The 26,379-nt window shown below is 35.6% G+C and overlaps 1 protein-coding gene across 5 annotated transcripts in view; it reads right to left on the bottom strand.

Moving 5' to 3' along the window:
• LOC145670041 (ATP-dependent RNA helicase DDX24) overlaps positions 1-22,809 on the bottom strand; it is a 46,093-nt gene extending 23,284 nt beyond the window's left edge. The window contains exons 1-6 of one of the 5 annotated variants that reach the window (XM_081738395.1): positions 22,479-22,809; positions 16,456-16,702; positions 13,001-13,300; positions 10,100-10,235; positions 7,331-7,596; positions 1,466-1,611 (exon numbers count right to left, since the gene is read on the bottom strand). In XM_081738395.1, the coding sequence (XP_081594521.1) occupies positions 1,466-1,611; positions 7,331-7,596; positions 10,100-10,235; positions 13,001-13,300; positions 16,456-16,614 (1,007 nt within the window). In that variant the 5' untranslated portion in view covers positions 16,615-16,702; positions 22,479-22,809. Of the gene's footprint in view, positions 1-1,465; positions 1,612-7,330; positions 7,600-10,099; positions 10,236-13,000; positions 13,301-16,455; positions 16,703-22,235; positions 22,375-22,478 lie in introns of those variants that run through there. The other 4 variants (XM_081738387.1, XM_081738391.1, XM_081738394.1 and 1 more) reach the window with 4 other exon arrangements.
• Positions 22,810-26,379: the final 3,570 nt, after the last annotated feature.

Here is a 26,379-nt window from a genome sequence, read left to right as displayed (position 1 = left end):
CTGTAAGGTGAAGAGACATTATAAACAGGTATTTTAGCTTGTATCTGCGCTGTTACCACGGTAATGTTAGCAATGGGAAGAGTAAATCATGACCTTCTTGTTCATAGACAATAATACCAAACAACAACATACCAGTGCCATTATCGATCAAAATAAGAGCTTTGATAGGGCTTCTTTTAAAGCTTACATGATTCTATTGGATAATTAACAGTCATCTTAAGAAGACATACAAATATTGCAAATATATTGATATTGCAAATTTGTTTATAAAATTAGCAGTGCCTCAAAAGAGACACAAGAATACTCTAAAGCCACTTCTAGAAAAAAGTTCACAAAAATGCTGAACTTTCTGCTTGAGCAGCACACTTCTCCTAAGATGATTCTCAATTGCTATAGGGCTATTTAAAACTTAAAAGAACACTTATCACGCCTTTCACTTCGATTGAAAACGGCATCCACTTGATGCTATTACGACTAGTATATTACAGCTATTGCATATTAATGAATGCCCATTGTTTATTCCTTTTACTGATAGCATTATCACATTAATAGTCAGTGTAGGGGCGAGCGAAAATACCAATGCTCGAATTTCTTTACTTCAAGGATACTGTACCATGTAGTTCTGTGTGTAGAGTTCAGAAGAAATGCTTCTTATAATTTCACTAATTGAAACTGGCTGTCAGGGGCGGATCCAGGACAGACTTCTGGGGGGGCGGCGGTGGGTTGTCATACTGCTACTTTTAAGGGCTCCAAACTTTGGGATGGGTTTTATTTATATATATAAAATATAAAATAAGAAAGTTTCCTCTTCTGTGGGGGGGGGGGGGAAGGCGATCGCCCCGATCCCCCCTGGATCCGCCCCTGCTGGCTGTTATCTTCAGGAGTAAAATGAAAATAAAGTAAGCTGAAAGAAACACACGAAAATTAAACGTAAACCTAAGTTACATGAATACTGACAAACTAAAGAGGCGATTCTTCACATAAAAATAAGAAAAAAGTTCATATGAACCTGTAGGGAAAAGTACATATTTTTTAACACAAAATTGTTATTTTCAAAAGGCCAGTTGAGAAAAATGTGACTTGGGATGGAAAAGATCAGATATGGGAAGGAAATAAAATAAATCTGCTTATAAACTAGAGGTACTTTAAGCCAAGTAGTATACCATGCAAGCTTTAAACTTCGCTTTCATATAAATGAAACACTATGTGATCCAGAGGGTGTAGGGTTGTTAAAACGAGTGGCCTCGGTTTCAATTACCTGTAGAGACATTCTCGTTCAGACTACAAAAATGTAGGTCGCGTCTTACATAGCCCTGTTAATGAAAAGTGAAGTAAAACTCTAAAAATCAAGCAAACAACTTGCCACCTGTGAAAATTGACACCAACTTTCCATAATGCATCAAACCAGACCAGTTTTAATGTACACGGACTGAAGAAATGACTTGTAAACAGAATTCAAAATTACCTAATATCAGGCACTTGGGCCAAATGATCATTTCCCAGCTTCACAAGCTCCCACAGTCTACCAGGTGTAGCCACAACGATCTCTGGTTGTTTTCTCAAAATTCTCTCCTGTTTTTCCTGCGACATTCCTCCCACAACAGTTGCAATCTACAAATAAACAACTATTGCTTACATTCAACAAGAAATAATTATTAACATCTTAATATGCTCAACAATAATTACTGTTCGAATAACTATACATAAAACTACATGAACTGACATAAAATAAAAGAGTACTTTTGGTTGATGTGAAAAGTTGAAATTTGACATGATTGTAGCTTTCAGAGACTAACCCACAGGGAAATTACTAAAAGTGAATGGTTTTAATTTTTAAGGGGTCTAAAGGTGGGATGAAGAAATTCCCCATGTTATTTAAATTGACCTCTTTTTGGACCTATAATTTCATATTTTAGGTACTTGGAATTGCAATAAAAACTTGAAATTCAGTATGCTTGTACGTTTTTGTTAGCGTTACCTAAGTAAATCACCAGAAATAAAAATTTCTAACTTATGGGGAACTGAAAAATCTTTCCCATATTATTTATGAGACATTTTCTATATCCTAAAATGTTTAGGCACTTCTGGCAGCATTAGAATGATGGAATTTGGAATAATTGTAGCCTTCCGGGACTAACTGACAGCAAAATTGCCAAAAAAGAATATTTTTAATTTTTAAGAGGTCTAAAAGGGGAATGAAGAAATTTCCACGTTATTTAAATGGGCGTTTTCTTGGGATACAAAATCTTATTTTTTAGATAGTTGAAATAGGAAAAGAAACTTGTAATTTCGTAGAATTGTGGATTTAAGAGGTGTGAAGCTGTAGGCCCAGCAAAGGCGGGGGTGTGGAGGCAAAGCCCCCTGTTGGGCAAATTTAGGAAATATGAAGAGCAAATGGACGAAATTCACTGTTGATCAAAGGCTGATACATAAGAAATGCGAGGCCGTAGGCCGAGCAAACGCGGGGGTCTGAGGGTGGAGCACCCATCTAGCTAAAATCTTCTTAATAAAATGTCACTTTAATTTCTTGGTAATAACGAGTTTTAAAATATGTTATTAATTATTTCTCTACATAAAGGTATCTATTTACATAGCTTTAACGATAAGTGGGAACTGCAATATTTTCGAATGCATATATACAAATATGACTATAAATTAGGTATTTACGAATTGTTCCCGATAAAAATTAATGCCTTTTATTCACTTTATTGATTAATTAGGGAAAAACAGCAGATGCCCATAAACATCTCAGAAAATCTTCCACCGTATCTACTCGACTAATTGCTGAACTTCCTTTAAGAGTTTTCATTGGTTCAAGTACTTTATTGCAAGCCACATTTTGAAACGAAACCTTCCTATGATCTATTTCTTTGACACAAATATTAATTGTACCATAACATGCCATATTTTAGAATCCAAGATGAACTTATTATTTTACTTTTTTATCAAAGAAAGTCTGCGGCAGCCACAATTACACAGCAGAATTTTATTTTATTCCCAACGACAGATAATAACAGAAATTATTTTATTAAATCTATTTTTAAATCATAAAATTTTAATATTATGTTATTTCTTTCAGTCGAAAAATATTTGATTTACATTTCTCAGTTTAGAGATTCTAAGGTCTCTTGTCTGTTATCAATACCAGCACTGGCCTGGTGATACTAAGGGAAATCATTGGAACGTATCTAGTAGGGGTAGTCGCCAGCAGATTTGAATCTGAGGATTTTACAATAATAAGTATGAACCCCCGTCGTTGGTTTGGGTACAAAAATCTTGCATGGCTAAAACCTCGTGAGTCAAAATCTCGCTGTGTTATTTTGCAGGTCGAACGAAATTCTTACCGTAACGATTTCTTTAGTATATTCAACAGGGTTGACAAAAAACATGGTTTTTATTGAAAAAACCAAAGAACCGGTTTTTTGGTTTAAACCTTTTTTTTTTTTTGGTGAAAATAATTTGCTTTATGTATTTATATCACATAAAGAAACAGAAATAAGTTTGTTTCGCGTTGGTGTTATTATGCAACAATTGGGTTATGCTGGAAGAGGTCACATAAGCTAAAAGCGGAATCCAAACTACTTCTCGGCTTACATCCGAGAGAAATTGTCCTCCATTTGAATTCGAAATCGAGACTAATTGGTCACAAATGCGATACGTTTGCCGAGACTCACGAAGGACTCCTGATAAAAAATACGTTGTACTGATCTTTACATACTTGTTAATATAATTGTCAAGAGTCATTTCAGAAGGACAAAAAGATAAACAGTTGCACAAGTGAAATCATTATACAGAATTACATATAGACAATTTCAAAATACTGCTGAGTACAGAAGATCTAATTTAGTCCAAGTTAGTTCACTACGACTTTTATTAGTCCAAGTTAAAGAAATATAACGACTTAATTTACATATCAGTAAGAAAAGTGAAAAAAGATATGAATTATTTGAATCCACTTTGTCTCTGACCCATTTATACATAAATAGACACCAAAGATACTTCTGATTTCAATAAATGCCTCTCGTGGTGTGTGTATGACCCCTTCCCCCCAAAAAGTGCAGTACTTCGATGTATTTTATCAATAGTAAACATTATTAAAACATTATTTAAAAAATCAAAAAAAGAAACATTCATAAATATATATATATATAAATAAAGTTGGTTTTGTAGTATAATCTCTCTGAGTAACGAATGGGGAATTTAGGTCTGAATATAACATGAATAATATACGGAAGTGAAACGTGATATGTGTGTTCATCAAGATTTTACGAACATTTATCGCTTTTTGGTTTAAACCAGCCAACCCTGGTATTCAATGTATATATATATATATATATATATATTGAAAAAACATAATTGAATTTAAAATAATGGCTGTAGATAATCTTGAACGTAGGCCTGGAAAAAGCAATTATTGTAAATAAAAGAACAGCAGAAAGAACACAATAAGCAATTTTATTAATTTTACGAGGGTTGTTACATAAATTCTCAGTCTAATCAAGAAATGTTAGAACTAGACATGTAATACTTCTAGGCCGTATTTATTGAACCTTCCTATGATGTAATATTACATTTGGTATTAATATCGACTTCAATTCTATTGTTACAGGTCCAGAAAGACAGAAGACTGAGCAAAGTGTGACCAAATGGAGAAATTGAAGACAAGAGCTGTTATTGAATATCTCCACAAGAAAGATTTAAAGCCGCAGGAGATCCACGCCGACATGGTTGCTACTTCAGGTGATAGTGCCCCTTCATTTGCTACAGTGAAGAAATGAATAGCGACTGAAGATGACAGTTGATCAAGAAGGCCCATGGAAGAACTAACTCAGGAGAACATTAACAAAGTGCATGAAATTATCATGAATGATCGGCGAATAAATCATCAGCCAGATTGCTGAGACAGTGGACTTCTCTACTACAAGCGTTGACTGAATTATCACCCAGCATCTGGGAATGAGATTTGTGCCAAAACTTTTGACACCTGATCAAAAGCTCACCAGATGCAACATTTCAAGGGACAATCTTCATCTCTTCCGGACAAATCCAGATGCCTTTCGCACTCTATTCGTAACAGTAGGTGAGACCTATGTCCACCATTACCAACCACAGTCTAAACAAAGTTCCAAACAATGGAAATACCCCTTATCCTTCCTTTCGAAGAAGGCCAAGTCAGCGCCCTCAGTCAGCACCAAAAGTGATAGTTACAGCCTTCTGCGATTCGAAAAGAAAACTGATGGTGGATTATCTTCCAAAGGGGCGAACAGTGACTGGGGAGTACTATGCAGGTGTTCTACGATAGTTGCGTGATAATATTCGGCAAAAGCATCGTGGAAAACTGACAGCAGCTGTGTTTGTCCATCAAGACATGCCCCTAGCCACAAGTTAGTCATCACAATGATAGCAATTCACGATTGCGGCTATGACTGGTTCCCCACCCACCTTATTTGGCTGATTTGGCATCTTCTGACTTTCATCTCTTTCCAAGACTCGAAGCTCAAAAAGAAGCTGGAGGTACTCATTTTGACACTGATGATGACTTCATTCATGCCGTAGATGAAATTTTATACACCTTCGATTTTTAAAATTTTTTTATTTATTTATTTATTTTACCAGTGGCATTAACGCATTTGAACATCAATGGGTAGGATTTAGGATTTAGATTTCTGGGCTTTCGGCATCTAAGGCCATTTAGCCCTTCACGTTTTGAGGGATGACGTTCCTCGGCGAGCACATTATCTAGGGAAAGGGAAGGAAGGAAGCGGCCTGGGACCTATAAATTAGGTACCACCCCGGCATTTGCCTGGTGTGAATGAGGAAAACCTCATTCAGGGCGGCTGGCCTGAAAAAGCTTTTATACTTTTTCGACCGAGTACCCCCCACCGGGAATCGAACTCAGGACCAAAGGCGAGAGCGTTAGCGACTACGCTACGCGGTACCACATCATCAATGGGTAAAATGTGTTGTGTCAGGGGACTGTTGAGAAGTAACACCCCGCACAAACTCTCTGCTGGGCTCCGTTCATAGTTAGGCTTAGAATTTTTGTAACAACCTTCATGAAAAGAGGGAAAAGAAAGCTTAGCAGGTTACTTCCTCGCATAGATTACTAAACAACTCTACAGAAGAAAAAAAAACTTTGAAGTTTCCGTTCACCAACTAATTTAACTAAAGTAGAATCGAGAGATACGATTTTCTCTTATTTGTTTTTATTTGACAATTGTATACATGAACCATTCAATTTTATTCTTTATTAAAATTCTGATCTCAGAAATACATTCTTACATGTTTGCCTTTATGTACACAGTGATAGATTATATATACACATGGTAAAGTTAAATATTTGAAACATAACGAATTTTATTTTAGGCAAATTATACTATATAAATAAATACTTTGTGTTTGTGTTTGAGTGATTATTGACTCGTCCATTCTGGCAACAGTGAACAAAACGGACTAGTACGTTCAAGAAGGGGTGGTCATAATTTATGTCCAGTATTTTCCTATACATTAAAATATAAATTAGCTACATTTAAGAAAAGGAAGAAGAAATTATGATGATTTAAGAGACTCGCACGTATATATTCTAATCACGCTCAACCCCTAGATAAAGGAGCTAAATTCACAGTTTGGATTGGTTGAAGTTATCCGTTTCTTGCCACGTGGCATACATATAGCACAAATCAAACGCCAGCTGCTGTCGGTCCTCGTGGCCGAGCATGCTAGTGCATGGGCTAGTTGTGAAAATCGCTTTTGGCGTGGGTTCAAACCCGGCCCAAGGAAAGTTTTCTTTTTATTTTTTAAAAATTTTAATAACACTATTATCATTAAAATAAGATAAAAGTAGTACTCATTTCTCCTTGTACGTAATACATAATGCATAAAAAGTGATTTACTTACGTTATGAAAACATAGTTGAGCGAGCGAAGCGGGTTAGAAGCCCCGCAGGGCTCGTTTTATTTCACCTTGACCTCCATGATAATACCATGGGACATTACGTCACACTCGGGTGGTGCAACTTCGATGTAATCTACCCTCACCCGCTTCCTTGTCACCATCTTAAAACAGTTGACTAGGATAGCGCGTAAAAAAAAAAAAAAAAAAAAAAAGCGACTCGCACTTTGTACTATAAGTAGATTCTACCCTCTACAGAAAGTGGTTGAAAGATATTGGACAAGTCTATCATCATTTAAACACAAGGTAACAAAGCTTTATTTCATTTAAAAATTAGAAATTTTTATGTTAAAGATACACAGAGTGATAAATACTACCGTGTTGTATCATTCAATATTAATAAAAATGTTGATATATGTGCATTATTCTCTGAACTTACCCTAATATCTGTATACTTTGCAGCAGCTGTCAAATGGTTCTTCACTTGAATTGCCAACTCCCTGGTTGGGGTCAGAACAAGGGCCCATAATTTTTTGGTGGGCAACTGAGATGGTACGTCAAAATCTAATTCCACATTGTCTATTACTTTCACACAACCAATGCCCTTCTTCGTCTTTGTAACTTCTGGTTCGCCATCACTTTCAAGCGACTCCTCGTCATCAGATGGAGGAGGACTCTCATTACTACTCTCGACTTTCTCGGCATCTACTGTGAGAAATTCAACGTTTTTAAATGACTGACAAAAGCATACTACAGGACATTTACTAATGGATACTACAAGATGGCGAAAATGTGGCCGTTACTTTCAATAAGTAAAATTCACAGAAAGTCATTAAAAGTGACGGCCATATTTGTAACCATTATAAAGGAGTATTTTCAGAAATAAAAACAGCGACACTCCTGATTGAAATTTCCAAAGAACGAACAAAATTCCATAACTGAATAAGTGCAGAAACTAACAAGTGGTAACCAACTCATTTGTTTTTCAGATGATTCTGTTTCTATTAAATTTGCCAGGCGAATAACTATCGTCGATAATTATACAAAAAACTGGTACAACAAGGGGAATGTCATTTCACAAGATTTCTAAGTGAACTGAAATTACGCTAAAACCAAAAAAATATTGAACACAGGATACACCCAAATGTCTACACTAAACCACAACCAATCGATCTATCTTTCTCCCTAGTACTACTTTTCTAATCCCTTGCTATACTCTATCGAACAGCCAATCGAGGCTTGAAAGTTACGCAACGTAAACTTAAGAGAAGAAAAAGTATTAATGATCATTTTTGTATTTTTGAAATTCACGGTAAAATTAAATGAAATCTTTCAGTTTAAATCTCCACGATTTTGTCCTTTAGGCTAAGGAAGACGGTGATTAAGGCAAATCAAAGATGATGGAAGAATTGGTGGAATGAGAGATTGGGAGGAAACGGGAGTATTCCGAGAAAACCCACGGACATGATGATGTGAAATCCGAAATAATCGAAAACACAATTTCATAAATAATTATTATCGGAAAGACCTCTCCACTGGTCTAGTGATTAGCGCACGTGCCTTGATGGGGTCCTGGGGTTTGCAAAATGGTTATATGGCAAAACCAAAAGAATGGTTGAGATGTGGGAAGCCCGGTTCGATTCTCAGCGGGAGCTCATTGGTTCGGATTCCACGTTAATCAGTAGGTCCACGTCTTATATAGCCTCGTTGCTGAACGGGACGTTAAACTCGAAATCAACTCAACTGAACGATAGCTGAGGAGGTAGATATCTCGAAAAGCGCGGGTAAATGAATTCTCCAGACGGATAATGGGAAAGGCATAAGTGCGGGAAAAGCTGACCCACAAAGGAACCTAACATGAACTGTTCAAATATGCGAAGATTAGACGTGAAGAATGAATCCATTTGCACCATCTTCTGATCCCTTTGGATTCCACTCTGGGTAAGTCCCTGAATTACATTGTAAAGTTGGGTATTTGTACGACAGAGGCAAAACGAGTAACGTCTCAGGGACTGTGTTGAAACTGTCCGCCACTGTCCTTATCATATCGATGGCATCGACGAATGTGGTGTTGCCTAGTAAGATCAAATATACCTGTCATTTCTGAGGTCATCACGGCAGCTGCAATGACATAGGCAACGAGATCTTCGCATGTTGCGATAGATGTTTCATCACTAAACATTTCACCTCACTCCACAGAAAGGAACCTAATGGAGTTATGTCAGGGAAGTATGCTGGCCAAGGCACAGGCTTACCACTGCCAACCCAACACTCTGCGAATATTTCATTTAGGAAGTTTCTGATATGCACGTCTAAATATACAAGTGTGCCGTCGAGTTGTAATCACATTTGCTGTCTTACAGTCGATGACGCATTCTCTATAAATTCCGGCAAAGACGTTACGTAGAGTTATGCTTGAACAATATGTATAAACAGGTTGATTTTTTAAAAGTCGGTTAAAAAGACGTATGTATATCAGTTCAGGTCAGAGACGTCACACTCGAGTCTACATTAAGAGATTCAAGGTGGTGTATCTGAACTTATTAAGTTGAGAACCACACTACAAATCATGGCATAATACACCTTCATTTAACTTAATGCATTTGTAACCCATTATCCTGTATTGTTGTATTGTATGATCTCTAAATCCAAAATAACCCTATCACTTCAAAGTTGCCTTCATTATCAAGAACGACTATTTGGTTTCCCTAAGATTAAAGAGTTTCTCAATAATTTCCCTGACAAAAAACAAATTCCCTGATTTTCCAGGTCTAAGGAAACCATGTAGAAGTCGAAATGTGTCGAATATGGAGACTTTATGGGCCAAAATGTTGGTTTCTTGCGACCAATCCATTTCTCACCAAATTGTTCGTCCAGATAATGGTTCACCTGAGAAAAAAAAAAAAATCGAGGCAAGATGTAACCTGTCTTTTGAAAATGAACAGTACTAATACATCTCAGCTATTTACTTCTAGCATTGAAAAATTTTCCAACATTTGAATGTTCGCATTTCCAGATATTTTGTCAATGAGACTGTTTCGTTTAATGGGACTAGCACACATGCCTTAAAAATGTGCATGGGGCTGTCCCATTCATGTATTTCAAACTACACGGTATCACGAAAGTCAGTTTCTCTCTCTCTCCCCGGAAGAGAAAGAAAGAAAATGAAATAATAATAATAATAATATGTAAACTTTTTATAACTTACATTGGCCTTCTTTCTCCCTTTCTTGTAGTATTCCGTTGATGATCGGAATTCCAAACGCCAAGGTTTTCCCACTGCCTGTTTCTGCAGCTCCCAAAATGTCCCGTCGTTTTTGGATTGCAGGTGGAAGGGCACGGCTCTGTACAAGAACAACAATAATAATATTGTCTAAAGTCAAAATTCATAGAAAGTGTTAGTCTTCAACTAAGGCATCAACTATAATAAATACACCATAATGTGCTAGAGACACATTTTTACATACCTTGTACTGGTATCTTCTACGTCTATGGATAGGACAGGGTTTAAGAGAAAACTAGGATTGGGATAGAAAAAACCTTAGTTGGAGCGCTCTCGTGGCTATATAGTTAGTGTACGATTCTATGGGGCGGAGGACCTTGGTTCGATTCCTGGTGAGAACTAGTGTGGTCTGTATTATACGTTAAGCTATGGGTTCACGTCTCATATAGTCTCAGTGCTGAAAGGGATACTAGACTTTCAAACCAATCTAACCTAGCTATAGGTTCAGAAGTTCCAATGCAAAGTATGGAAAATTATGTCTACAACAAAAATCTTCATAGAAGTGAAAAAGAGAACACAATTATTCACTAAATGGTTACTCATTAATATTATTATAAGTACATATTTAAACAGATTAAAAAAAAAAAAAACCTCCAATCTCCAACATCCATCAAAGCTTGCTATCACATACGGTTTCGAGGCTCAACTCGTTTCTTCATCAGCGTGACTGGTAAAGTCTCGTTGCTAGACGAATTATATTTTGAAGAAATTTTTCATTATGACTAAATGTAAGAGATTATTTTTTGGTAAGGTTCCTTTACGTTCCCAGTTCCCTGAAGGAAAATTGGCGATGTTCTTGAAAACCTTTAGCTTATTTAGAATTTTGCAATATAATTTTCTGATTAATAACATTGAAACATCTTTTCAACATGAAATTGAAAAATGAAATGAAATCTTTAAGTTTTACGTCCCATGGTTATGCCGGTAGGCTAAAGGAGATGGTGATGATGAAAAATTAATGAAGAAAGTGGGAGAAAACGGAAAAACCCCGAGAAAATCCACGCATACAGTGTTGTCCAAAACAAAGTTTACTTGGCGTGAGAGGAGATCGAACCAGGAACCCCACGCACCAAAGGTGAACGCTCTACCGCTGAGCCACCGCGGCCCTTCAACATGTAATTAGTCTAGCAGCGTGATTTCACCAAACATAATGACGAAGGGGGCGAGTTATGTTGTGCCTCGATTCCGTATGTGATAATAACAAGATCTAATGGATGATAAAGAGCTCTTTATCTACTTGAACATCCACTAAATGCTGCCAGAAGATAATTGGGTTAGTTGCAGCTCAAAGAATAAGTAGTGAATCCACAGCCAATTGTTTACGTCACTGGTAGCTTAAGTGCTATCAGGCGGGAGATCAGAGTTTCGATTATCGTCAGTCTAATTCCGATTTCGAGTCGGATTTTCCAAGTTTATTTAATTTAAATCAATTATTTTTTATTTATGAACTAATGTTTTAAGTGAAAAGATAGAATCTTAAAATAGTTATTACTCCGAAAAATACGTTATAGAAATTTAAAATGTCCACTGATACTGAAAGTACATGCATGTGAAAAACTTCTTGCATAACATGTATTAAGCATCTTTAGTTATCGTAAAAGAATACTCGATCATCTGTCCGAAATGTCGGACAGTTTTCTGCTGCTTCTATCCTATTTTTATAATATCTGTTCCATACGAGCTATCCGTCAATATAGTTTTGGTGGTGGTGGTGGTGGTTGTTGTTGTTGTTGATGATGATGATAACGACGACGACGACGACGACGATGGCGATAATAATAATAATAATAATAATAATAATAATAATAATAATAATAATAATAATAATAATAATAATAATAATAATAATAATGGATAACTGGGAAAGGACTTAAGACACTAAAGTACCTTCTTACGATTGTGTCTGTAGACATTTGCTTCCTAATAAGAACTTGTACCTCCAACTAGCTAGAATTAATGTGGTATCTCTCTTCTTCTTTTTTTCTTTCTTTGAGTGACGATAACAGATCAATACGCTCCACGTTAATTTTACAAACAAGAAGCTCCAGGGCTTTTAAAGATTAACATAAAATATAATATTTTATACTTTCATTATCTATTTATCAGGAATACGTCTACATATTTATTAATGCTAAAATTTTTAATGGAAACCGCCACCTTCGTAAACGGCTTAATTTTTTATAAACAAAGATTGGTATTTTAATTATATTTCTTGGCTCCCATTACATTATGGATGAAGGAAGAAACAAACTGCCGGTATGGTTAAGATTATCTGTAACAATTACTGCTAGATGCTCTTGAGTACATATTTAATAAAAATAAAATGACTGACCTTGCACCTGCGAGTGCAAGAAAGGCGAATTTTTTACCTCTAACATTGTGAAACATTTTGTTTTTAGACAGTAATAAAACACGTATATACGTATATAAAACACGTTGACGAAGATTGGAGGTTTACATTGAAAATTTTTGGCAATAATATATAAAGTTCATTAATAAATATTTAGACGCATTCCCCAGTTCAAGTATCAGTTATAATTATGCGTCAGTTTTGTTCCTTTAGTAGTTTATTTAGCATGGAACTGGTACCACGGTAGTTACGTAGTAGAGCGATCAATTCTGCTACGACGGCAGCATGGGGCAACATTATGTCTGTGGGTATTCCCGATTCCTGTCAGTGCCTTTATTTCATTAATTGTACCCCTACCATTGATTTACATTTATTGTCGCCGTTAACCTAAAGGGCGTTAAACTTAAGATTTCGTTCAATTTTATTCAGTTATCCATCACTTACATTACTATTATTAAAATGAAGAATTCATAAACCTGTATTTGTGTGGGCTCCGTAAATCCTAAGTCGGACAAAGCTTTGAGAACAAGTGGTGGAACGCCGAGTTTCGTCCACGCCGACATGTCCTTTGGAGTTTCCTTTGCGTCACAATGTTCTTCACTAATCTTGTCCGCACTATTAGCTATATCTTCCACAATCCATGACTTGACTGTAGCTACAACAGGGGATTTTTCATTGGATGTACCTTTTACTTTGTTTAATTTAGGAGTTTTATCTTCTTTGATTCGCTTCGCTGAAGAACCTTGCGTTTGTTTCTTCTTGCGCTTCTTTTGGGTCTGGAAACAAAGAATGGATATATACATTTTTAACAATATACAATACAAATGATCGTATAATAATTATAATACTACTACTAATAATAGGTTATATCTAATAACGTGTAGAATCCTTTGGCATTCAGAACAACCAGGATCTACCTAGGAATGAAAGCATACCTATCTTGAATCATGTCTAGTCGGACACACCACTCTTCATGCTGAATCTACTCCAGTTTCTTGAGGAAAGCAGGACTCCACTTTGTTTTCCAAAATGGGCGTCATTGGAGGTATGCTAATTCTTGTTCATGTTCCTAAAACTGCTCTTGGGCATTTAGAGTTGTATGATTTGAAACATGTCATCCTGGTAGATTCAATCACCTATAGAAAAAAGTGTCTGCCTTTTTGGATGAACGTGATCCTTCAAACTTAATTCATGGACCTAGTCAGTCATTGCTTCATGGACGGTAACAATAGAGCCTGAAGAATATCAGGATAAACCCATCCACATCATGACAGGATCGCAGTGTCTGTGGGTTCTCTCGAGATTTCCCTATTATCTTTATTCCACTAATACCTCCATTAAGCATTAACACTCATATGAATTAGTCACGACATCAGTATAGAAAGATTTAAAATTTTATTTCATTCCATTTCCAAAGAAGCCAGCATGATTTGTTGAAACAATAAAGAGACGAAGAGAGCCTTTTTGAAGTAACTCTCCTGTGTTAAAATAGTATGAAAGGTCATTTCAGCATCCGACTTTGACTGAAATGAACTAAAAGCTTCAGTTAAGAGTAGCTCGTCACAGGTTAATTAGTAACTTTGGTGTCTTAAAGATCCTTTCAGGTATATGGAACATGGACCTACAACTAAACGTACAGTTTGAACCACATGAGCTCCCGATATGAATCGAGCCATATCTCCCACGCTGAAGGACAGTACGCTAACCACAAGGGTGCTTTGGTCGGCCGCGCGGTTGAAGCTTTTTCAGGCCAGCCAAGTACGATTCCACAAAGGTTGAAAATAGCAAATAAAGATGACAGTAACCAATTACTGTACAAATTTATTAGCCAGTTTCTGTTCTTCTATCTTTTCTAACTGACGCCCCCATTAAGAGGCCTCATCACTGCGAAATTAAAATACCGCTAATATTACAGTAATTATGTGATATCTTCAAATAGATAAAAGATAATCGAAAAGTGGAACAAGACCTCCCTAGACAATATTATTCTGCGTGAGATACCGTTATCATGACTTAATTATCTGCTTTCGATTTCCAGACATTTAGAAAATCGTCATTTATTTTCGCGTTTCTAAATAACTGCAAACGGAAAGCTACTAGGTGACTCGTGATAACGGCACCTCATGCAAAATAACATCGTCTTGATCCACTTTTCGATTATCTTTTATCTATTTGAAGATATCACGTAATTACTGTAAAATTAGCGGTATTTTAATTTTGCAGTGATAGGGACTTAAACCTCAATTATAAATCCATCTTTCCTAAACTTATTGGCCATTTTCTGTTTTTTCATTGTTTCTAAACTTCTTAACATGAAAAGTTGGTTCGTCTTAGTAGTTTTCTATCCGCACGTAGGATAATTTACAGTCTAAGCGCAACGAAAAATACGGTCACGAAAGCTGCACTATGTAACTGCACTGCAAACTTTACATTGAAAAACAGTACAGTATTACATAATTTGGTGAGTATAAGCATAATATAATGCATTCCTTGTACATGGCTTGAAACTCTAAATAAATGCCTAATGGCGTTCTTTGTAAGTTCCATGGTTATATAGATGTTCTTCAGTTTTGAGTGCGAAATTTCAACTATACGAACAATAGATAAATAAATAAGTAATATATGTGAACAGAAAATAACATAATATTTGCTTAGGGCATAGTCCAGATCATTTCAAGGAATTAGAAATTAGATTTTTGGGCTGTCGGCATCTAAGGCCATTTAGCCCGTCACGTATATGAGGGATGACGTCCCTCGAGGAGCACACTATCCAATGAAAGGGAAGGAAGAAAGGATTGGGCTTCCCGGAGAAGGAAGCGGCCTGGGACCATTGTTAGGCACAATTCCAGTATTTAACTGGTGTGAGTGAGGGGAAACCCACGAAATACCTCATTCAAGATGGCTGACCTGAAAAAGCTGTTACACTTTTTCGACCGAATGTCCCCACCGGGAATCGGACCCGGGGCCTCTCGTACCAAAGGCGAGAGTCCAAACCATTTCAGTCAGGCAAAAAATCTTATCTTGATACTCTCAGATGTTACCGAATTTAACAGATGTCAAAATTCAGGACAAAGTGAGAACCCTATTTTCTTTCTTTCTTTCTTTTCTTATTTATTTTTGTTTTCTTAAGAAAAAAAATCTTTGTCCGAGATACAGGTCAGCAAAATCAGCGCTTCGGGCGCTATTTCTCATATGCGAATTTCGGCAAAATATTAAAAATGCTCTATCTTTGGAACGGTTCAAGATATTCTGTTGCTTTTGTTTTATCTAAAAGATAATAATTTACAGATTAAAATGATATCCTTCGTTTGGGATACCAATTTCCAAAACTTTGATTTTGTGACTGTTGATCAGTACCATAGAGTACTACATGCTCTGAAAAAGAGATCTTCTACTCATTTTTGAGTTGAACAAGACTTTTGAAGATTTTCTTACACACATTAAACAATCTCCGTTAACACATTTTCAGATATTGGTCTCATGAAATCAAAATCTAGTTTTATTTGACGTGGCATTTTAATCCTGCACAAAGACACGTGACAGACACACCTTTCAAACATATTAAAGCTTCCAAAAAATATGAGCAAGTTTCAAAGCATACCACTTCTGTGCACTCTGCTTAGAACTAAAATTAGTAATTCAATGGACTAAAAATGTGTTCAAGTGCATCAGAATCATCCTTTGATATTGATGCATTGTTACTGAACCAACAAGAACTGAGACACTCGCAATCTTACTAATATATTATTATATTATTATGCATTATCATTAATATAATAAACTTCAACATCAAATAATTTGTAAACGTACTCTTTCGTTTATGGCACACAAATTAAGAGGAAAACTGAATTCAGTTTAATAAGCAATAGTTAAGTTTTTTCTCCCCCTTGGAAACCACAAGATTTCTTGCTTGAAATACAATTGTACGTACCTTAGAAATCGAACTTCCAGCATTATTCCTTCCATCCTGTAGAACATAATCACTTACTTCCTCAATGCCTACTAATCCATCGACGCTGCTACTATTCAACAGCGCCATATCTAAAACAACAGGTTTCCATTTGGATAAAGGCACGATTTCTTTCACCATTTTGGAAACTTAAAGGAAAACGATTCAACTACAACGCCATTAGCCGAACTGTGAAGATAAGATAATATTCTTGGCATCCAATGTAATTCTAGAAGAAGTAAATAGAGAAATAAAAATTAAAATATAAATCTCAACACAGATATCAACAATATTTTAATGTTACAAAGACAAAATTATTTGTGTGTATGTTTTGCACCCTTGTGGAACACCAAGGTTATGATGAATGAGGTATTAACGTGGGTTTTGAATACGATTGGGGCTTAAATCCGGTAAACAGATCATCATTCAAGAACAACCTTCACTCCACTCCTTTACCTTCAAGAGAGCTGGAGTACCGTGCCACTAGCAGCAGCTAAGAAACGGGAAAAAATATATTCCTGTATTATTATGGTGAAAACGCGATTTTAAAACAAAGAATGGGAATTATAGATAATTTTTTCCGTGTGCAACATTTTACGTTAATTATAATTTTAATAATAACTAGCGTTAATTACCCGCTTTGCTAGGTTGAAATAAACGCACGGGACAGTAAAAATTAAACATTGCCATTGTGGGCTGAATTTGGATTTAAACGGCACCGGGAGTGTCAATCTTCATCTCAGCCACCCCGAAAACTACGAATTCGATACTAATATCGACCATTTATATATATATTCCTACTTCCCCTCTCCTAAGTAGCGAGGCTGAATTTGATTTAGAAGGCATCGGAAGTGTCATTGTTCATCTCAGCAACCTCGAAACCTATGGTTTCGACACTAATATCGGTCATTTTCGATCATTTTTATATAAATATCTCCCCCTCCCCTAAGATGCACCGTCAAAGTGAAATGACATAAATCATTCCAGACCCGAACGTCATCTATGTGGTAAATTTGATCGAGATATATATATTCCTACTTCCCCTCTACTAAGTAGCGAGGCTGAATTTGATTTAGAAGGCATCGGAAGTGTCATTGTTCATCTCAGCAACCTCGAAAACTATGGTTTCAACACTAATATCGGTCATTTTCGATCATTTTTATATAGATATCTCCCCCTCCCCTAAGATGCACCGTCAAAATGAAATGACATAAATCATTCCAGGCCCGAACCTCATCTATATGGTAAATTTGATCGATCGGTCTCGGGTTCAAGAGTTATATATATATATATATATATATATCCCCCTCCCTCTCCTCTACGTTGAAAATTGATCCAGATCAGTCGGGTGGTTCAAGTCGTGTGAAGTCATATATATATATATGGAGATTAGTGAAAAATAAATCAATACCGAAAGGTCTTTATCTTGCAAGATATTCCCCTCTACGATATTATTTTTAATTAACTCTAGACGATTCACACGCAACTTTAAAATAATGAAAGTAGAAAGTTTATTTTGAAACAGGAACCCAAAAAACTGCTTTTTACATCTCTCCAGAGAAAGTATATAAGGTTCTCTTCTTGTTTAGCAGGGTAGTTCGTTTCGTAAATATAACACCTGACTATGGCAGTATATATATATATATATATATATATATATATATATATATATATAAATCCTAAAGTAATACTATCGAAATTTTCTCATCATCACTGATTTTCTATTCTAGCATACTACAAGGTTTGGGTATGTTCGAGGTCCCACAAGCGATTTGTCATTTCACTGTTCTTAACCTTTTAAATTCCGTCCTTTTTAAGGTAAATTATAGACTTTCAGTCAAGCAGCTACAGCATCATCCCTATTTATCGTAGGATCATGGTTCATACTTCGTTTTTTTTTTTTTTTTTTAAACAATAGAACAACCTTTCAAACGGTACCATTCACGTTTCCCTATCAACTCCCTGAGGCGGCAAATTTTGAGAGAAATCGGGATTTTTCTCTTTCTTTAAATTTTGAGCCCCTCTGAACCCCCCTGTATTTACGCAGTTCTGAAAATCAACTGAAAAATATTAAGGGGTGTACTAAATGTGTGTACAAAATTTCAAGCTTCTATCTTGAATAGAAAGGCGGGAAAAATATTTATCAATGATCTCCACAACGCCCCAGATTACCGCAAAAGGACCCGGACCTCAGGTAAATAATTTCCCGAGACATCCCTGTTCGTCCTAGGGTCATATATTGTACCTCATTCTCTTCAAAATAGAACAGCCTCTCAAATGGTACCATTCACATGTCTCCATCATGTACCTAAGGCAGAAAAATCGCGAAAAAGGGAGGTTTTTTTGGTTAAAATATCCCTTTTCTTTATCTTTTTGCCGCTCTTGACCCCCCTTTTATTAACACAGAGATCTGCAAAAATAATCTGATAAATACTACTCGGTAGACTGAATGTTTGTGCGAAAATTTGAATCTTCCAGATGCAAAAATAAGCCTGCCAAAAATAATAAAAATACACCTAACAAAAATATTTTTGACGTCATCATTCCCTATGTCCCGACGCAGAAAGGCGTGAAATCATACGTAACGTGTTCTACAAAAAAAAAAAAAAAAAGAAAGTCAAAACTATTTTTTTTTTAATTGAATATTGAAGACACGACTTTACTACCGTACCGTACCTAAAAATAGGTACTAAAACTCTTGAACTTTCCTTCATTTTGTTTATTGATAAGCGTTCTTCCATACGAATGTAGCCTATAGTTTTCAACTCTTTCTCGGACACTCTTGGTTCCTGGTGATTTAATTTTTTATTCTAACTTTTCTCGTTTTTCTGTGGACGTTTCTTAAAAATCTGTCGTCTAAATTCTGCTACAGTATTTGGTCACACTCATTGCTGTCGCTAAGTAGGATACTGTGAGTGTAAATTATGCACATATTATAAAGTAGCATTTTAACTTATACACGTATGATCCAACGCCATATCGCGTAGTTCAGGTTATGCTTCGTTATGTAGTTTCCTAAGAATTTCTTTTCTCATTTTCTGATCTCTCGCCACTACTAAACCCAGGTACTTTCAATTCTGTGGTATCTTCAATCGATTCATTCATCGGTTATTCGTTCGCCTTGAGACCGTGGTGGCTCAGTGTTAGAGTATGCATCTGGTGTGCAGATCCTGGTTCGATCCCAGCTCGTGCCAACTGAGCATTGTGGTGGACAAGCATCATATGCCTCATTCTTCTCTTGGCTTACACGGAAGCCATATTCTTTCTACATGTGTTTCAAGTATCCAATGTATCTTCATACTTTCTCGTTTTCTCCCTACATTATCACGTCTTCTGCAACAATAAACATATTTATCTACTTCTGCTATCCTTTTACGCTTCTAATTATGCCTGTAGTAACAACGTTAAGAATATCAGGGAAAACACACAGACTACACTTCACTTCAACCATTATGTCTTTACCACAACTGTTTGCACATTGCACACGAAATGATTCTCTAGCAGCTTATAGCCACGTCCTCACGTTACTTTAAAAACACATTAACTTAACATCCTAACCCTCTAAATCAGTCGTTCTCAAACTTGTTGTTACCGCGACCCACACTAAATATTAAAAACTATTTTGTAACCCACCTACTTTTATTCAATTACACATTGTCGTTCTACGCAATGGTGGTGTATTTCAAATAAATTACATTTTGTAAATCATATTTCTAATTTTTCCATATAAAGGTAACCCAGAGCTAACACTATTCCCAACGCAATGTCCTACCCTTCAACAGATTTTGACTCATCCATTCTCTTTCCATCCAAACCCAGCATTTCTATTGACTGTAGAACAGGGTAAGGTTCTGAGTAACCACTTACTCTTCACCTCATTAACAAACACTTCCAATTTTCATTTCCTCAATAGTACTTACATGTTTCTGCATCAAATAAAATTTTCATAATTAAAAGCAAAAACTTCTCGCGATCCACCTAAAAACCCGGTCCACGACCCACCAATGGGCCGCGACCCATACTTTGAGAAACACTGCTCTAAATATTTGCCTGTTTGGCCTTTGTGCCACAGAGTAAGTTAAGGCAGAGCGGTGCTGATTTACTTTTGGTACACCATATTTTGGAAAACTTACAGGTAAAATTTAATACTCTGCATGAAAAGATGAATTTATGAGATACAAATTTCTGCAGGCAACACAATTAAATATAGTAATACACCTGTACTGTAGATTTACAAGTGCTTCACGACGGATAAAATAAGTGACTGCATACGAAATATGACTGTATTAGATGCCATTTTTCACGGACGGTATATTCTGCACTGTGTACAAAAGCTGTATTTTATGTTTACAAGTGGAATGTTACTAGTATGAAACCATGGCAGGTGCTACTGAAACTTGTATCTTTACTAAAACACACTCCGGTGCAGTTTTACTATACGGATCCACAGATTCTAAAATGTACTGAATTTGTAGAAGTCTTTACTTTGCCCACGTTATGTCAACAGAACCCAACGAACCCATGCGGGGCTTCTAACCCGTTTTTACTCCTACCCCTACTACAACAACTTATACTATGGATGCGTATAGCAAAAGTGCAGGCACATTCCTTTCCATTATCCTTGTTTACGCGTATATTCACCATTACTGATGCGCGTTTCCCTCGGATCCCCCCCCCCCCGCGTAGGCTCACCAGCTTCCCTTTGCCCTGACTCGGTTTGATAGCGTTCGTGGTTTTTAGTGGCCACCTAGCACACACTGATTTTTCTTTCGCACAGTAATTGGGTAAACATTACAATACACGCTCCAGCTGTGCATTGATAAGTAGGGTTGAATAGCATAGGGTTAGGAAAAATTGGACCCATTTTGATAAAATTAATTGAATGTAATTTCACTTGTCTGGGTAAGGATAAGGCCTATGTTTAGGAGAAGGGATCCAGCACTTTTCTCTAAAAAATGTTCGAATTTTGGTAATTTCTGTTCACATTCGGTTAGTTTAGTTTGCATTACATTAGTGTAGGGGCCCTGCATAATTTTCCAAAAAATTATAGAATTTCTCTTAGGTCAATGTTTCGTTAAGGGGGTCCAGTGTCTTTGACACCACTTCTTTCTATTGATTTTCATTTGATTACATAATATAACGTTATATTAGGTTTTATTAGGGTAATAGTTAAGAACAGCTACTTCTCATCTCCCGTGCACGAGGATACATCTTACTGTTGCACTACATAAACACGCTAAGTACAAGGGCAAGAACTCAGTCTATTACCTACTTTTTAACATCCTAGATAGTCAATGAATAATGCCTGAAAGTATGGCGTTTCTCGTCCTTCCCTAAATGGGAAGTACGGCTCCTTAACTATAACCATTATGCGGGACTCCTACACCAATATAACATAAACTAAACTAACCTAACGTAACCTAACCTAGCCTAACCTAACTTAAACTAACCAACCATACCCTAAACTAACCGAATGTGAACAGAAATTACAAAAAATTGTAACATTTTTTTAGAGAAAAGAGCTGGACCCCTTCTGCTACACATAGGCCATAAATTATATTTTAGCACCTAGACTCTATCTGCAAGAATATGATGTAAGGACCCACGTTCTAAACACACACATACACACAAAATGTACTTAATGTTACTTCAAGTGGACGTATATTTATAATCACTGTTATACTCAAAATTTACATGTATTTATCTACACACGTTTGGAAACAACGAACATAAAGTTAAACATACAAATACCAAAACCATACCGTATTGCAAATTCCCACATGCATTGAATAATTATACAGTGATCACTGGCGCACGTGTGTTATTCTGTTTACATCTAAAGAAGAAGAGGAATAACAAAAAGTAGTGATTAGTAAGTGAGGTTAGATTTACATTGAATTTGGGAAACCATTCGAACCATTGAATTTGGGAAGTGGTATTAACATGGGGTCAAAGATGGAATAAAACAAGCGCTGCGGGGTTTCAAAACACCTTCGATCGCTTACCTATATTTCGTAGCGGAAGTGAATAACTATTTTCATCAGCATTACGTCACAATCTGGTGGTGCAACTTTAATGTAAGTTTAACCTCAGCTAATGCTTTTCAGTTCGATTATTTCCATTTTAATTTAAATATTATTACCCGTAAATGAATGTGAAGCACGAACTACAATGCTTACATTGCAAAATTGTAGTTTTATACTATATCCCTTTATACACTTCTTAATGAAATATAGCTCAACTCATATTATGATTGAAAAGTGCCATATGGTCGTTATTCTGTACCAGACTTCCAAAAAATTGTGGAGGATACCGCAACACAAGCCTTGAAAAAAACCGAAGGGAAGATACAAACATGTTGTTGAAAACAAAAGCAGGGTGGCAGTGATCAAAAACTAAATAATCAAATCTCAAACATCCCTTTTGTAATAATGTTTAATACTTATTTAATTAAGTTTATTATCAATCCTGATGATAGCAAACACACCATACAATAATAAGTACATACTCCAAAAATTTCTAGAAGTCAATACTAATTCTAAATTACTAATTTATATTTTAATCCTTTTTTATATCATCAAAAAATATGTCCAATATATGCAAATTATTAATCTTTCTGTTATTCCATTTCTTGTTGACTTCACATATAGTCAATATCAGACATTATTAACCTCACATACTAAGTATCCAGCTTTTCACATTGATTTTGTTATCAGAAGCCAACAAAACAGGAAACCACACTCAGCAGTCCGCATACGTTAAAATGGAAAACGACCGGAAAATCATACTTCACATATTTAGCTCTGGCTCTCAAATTTTGCTCTTCAGTCAAAATATAATATCATTTTCGGTATCAAGGAGAATCAATCAAACGGAAAAGCAATGAAAAGCACATTTATTTTTACACATATTTATTCAATTTAATTTCAAATTTAAATATTCCAATTTTTAATCATGCTGTAATGAAAATATAACTACAGGCTTTCTATTAATCAATTTCTTGTTAACTTCACATATAGTCAATATCAGACAATATTAACCTCGCATGCCAAGTATCCAGCTTTTCACATTGCTTTTGTTATCAGAACCCAACAAAACAGGAAACCACACTCAGCAGTCCTCATACGTTAAAATGGAAAACGACCGGAAAATCATACCTCACATATTTAGCTCTGGCTCTCAAATTTTTCTCTTCAGTCCAAATACAAAATCAGTTTCTGTATCAAGGAGAATCAATCAAATGGAAAAGCAAAGAAAAACACATTTATTATTACACACAATTATTCAATTTAATTTAAAATTTAAATATTCCTATTTTTAATCATGCTCTAATGAAAACATAACTACAGGCTTTCTATTAATCAATTTCTTGTTGACTTCACATATAGTCAATATCAGACATTATTAACCTCGCATGCCAAGTATCCAGCTTTTCACATTGCTTTTGTTATCAGAAGACAACAAAACAGGAAACCACACTCAGCAGTCCGCATACGTTAAAATGGAAAACGACCGGAAAATCATACCTCACATAATTAGCTCTGGCTCTCAAATTTTTCTCTTCAGTCCAAATATAAAATCAGTTTCTGTATCAAGGAGAATCAATCAAGTGGAAAAGCAATGAAAAACACATTTATTATTACACATATTTATTCAATTTAATTTCAAATTTAAATATTCCAATTTTTAATCATGCTCTAATGAAAATATAACTACAGGCTTTCTATCAATCAATTTCTTGTTGACATCACATATAGTCAATATCAGACATTATTAACCTCGCATGCCAAGTATCCAGCTTTTCACATTGTTTTTGTTATCAGAAGACAACAAAACAGGAAACCACATTCAGCAGTCCGCATACGTTAAAATGGAAAACGACCGGAAAATCATACCTCACATAATTAGCTCTGGCTCTCAAATTTTTCTCTTCAGTCCAAATATAAAATCAGTTTCTGTATCAAGGAGAATCAATCAAGTGGAAAAGCAATGAAAAACACATTTATTATTACACATATTTATTCAATTTAATTTCAAATTTAAATATTCCAATTTTTAATCATGCTCTAATGAAAATATAACTACAGGCTTTCTATCAATCAATTTCTTGTTGACATCACATATAGTCAATATCAGACATTATTAACCTCGCATGCTAAGTATCCACCTTTTCACATTGCTTTTGTTATCAGAAGACAACAAAACAGGAAACCACACTTAGCCGTCCGCATACGTTAAAATGGAAAACGACTGAAAAAACATACCTTACATAATTAGCTCTGGCTCTAAAATTTTTCTCTTCAGTCCAAATATAAAATCAGTTTCGGTATCAAGGAGAATCTATCAAGTGGAAAAGCAATGAAAAACACATTTATTATTACACATATTTATTGAATTTAATTTAAAATTTAAATATTGCTATTTTTAATTATGCTCTAATGAAAACATAACTACAGGCTTTCTATTAATCCATTTCTTGTTGACTTCACATATAGTCAATATCAGACATTATTAACCTCGCATGCCAAGTATCCAGCTTTTCACATTGCGTTTGTTACCAGAAGTCAACAAAACAGGAAACCACACTCAGCAGTCCGCACACGTTAAAATGGAAAACGACCGGAAAATCATACCTCACGTAATTAGCTCTGGCTCTCAAATTTTGCTCTTCAGTCAAAATATAAAATCAGTTTCGGGATCAAGGAGAATCAATCAAGCGGAAAAGCAAAGAAAAACACATTTATTATTACACATATTTATTCAATTTAATTTCAAATTTAAATATTCCAATTTTTAATCATGCTGTAATGAAAATATAACTACAGGCTCTCTATTAATCCATTTCTTGTTGACTTCACATATAGTCAATATCAGACATTATTTACCTCGCATGCCAAGTATCCAGCTTTTCACATTGCTTTTGTTATCAGAAGCCAACAAAACAGGAAACCACACTCAGCAGTCCGCATACGTTAAAATGGAAAACGACCGGAAAATCATACCTGACATAATTAGCTCTGGCTCTCAAATTTTGCTCTTCAGTCAAAATATAAAATCAGTTTCGGTATCAAGGAAAATCAATCAAATGGAAAAGCAAAGAAAAACACATTTATTATTACACACATTTATTCAATTTAATTTCAAATTTAAATATTCCAATTTTTAATCATGCTCTAATGAACACATAACTACAGGCTTTCTATTAATCCATTTCTTGTTGACTTCACCTATAGTCAATATCAGACATTAATTTATTTGTACTCCATGGAATTTTAAAATATTTCGGTGTGTTTTGAATCCCTCCTCCCCTTATACCATACGCGCATCTGTGCTGTGCTAATTTTGGGTTGTTCACATGTAATAAGTGCCGCTGTTTTTGTCCTCACTAATATTGAATTAAATCTTAGGTATTTTCTTTAATTATCTAAGTTAACTTTTATTGGCGCTAGTTTAGCTCTGGTTCGTAATAATTTGGTTTCAGTTAGTTGGTGGTTTTACATCATACATGCGCACGTAGTTCACGTACTTCTCGTTAGGTGTCTTCTTTAGCAGCTGGCTTTTCTCATGTGCGCATTGTGTCCATCTCCAGAGCTTAGTCTCTGTTTCGTCTTGTTTTTAACGTTTAATAATAGATGTAGCTACGGTGCCTGGCTATTGAGAAAAGTCCCTTTGCTAAGCATTTAATTATTTATACTATAACTTAAGTGAATACTAATTATTCTTTGCAGTTTATCGCTCACAATTACACCCTTTGGCATAACTGAGGGTATAACTGAAGCCAGTGAATCATGATGAGGCAATTAGTGAAATGAAAATGTTTGATGAAACTGGAGTATCCCGAAAAATAGTCATTCTTGTATACACCTGTCTAAAAATTGTATCGTACCTTGATGTGCTAAATATTAA

Source organism: Thermobia domestica, chromosome 2 (genome assembly GCF_964235325.1).
Source record: "Thermobia domestica chromosome 2, izTheDome1.hap1.1, whole genome shotgun sequence".
In the NCBI taxonomy this organism is placed as follows: Eukaryota; Metazoa; Arthropoda; class Insecta; order Zygentoma; family Lepismatidae; genus Thermobia; species Thermobia domestica.
Note: the sequence above shows the minus strand (reverse complement) of the source record. Positions and strands in the feature narration are given on the sequence as shown.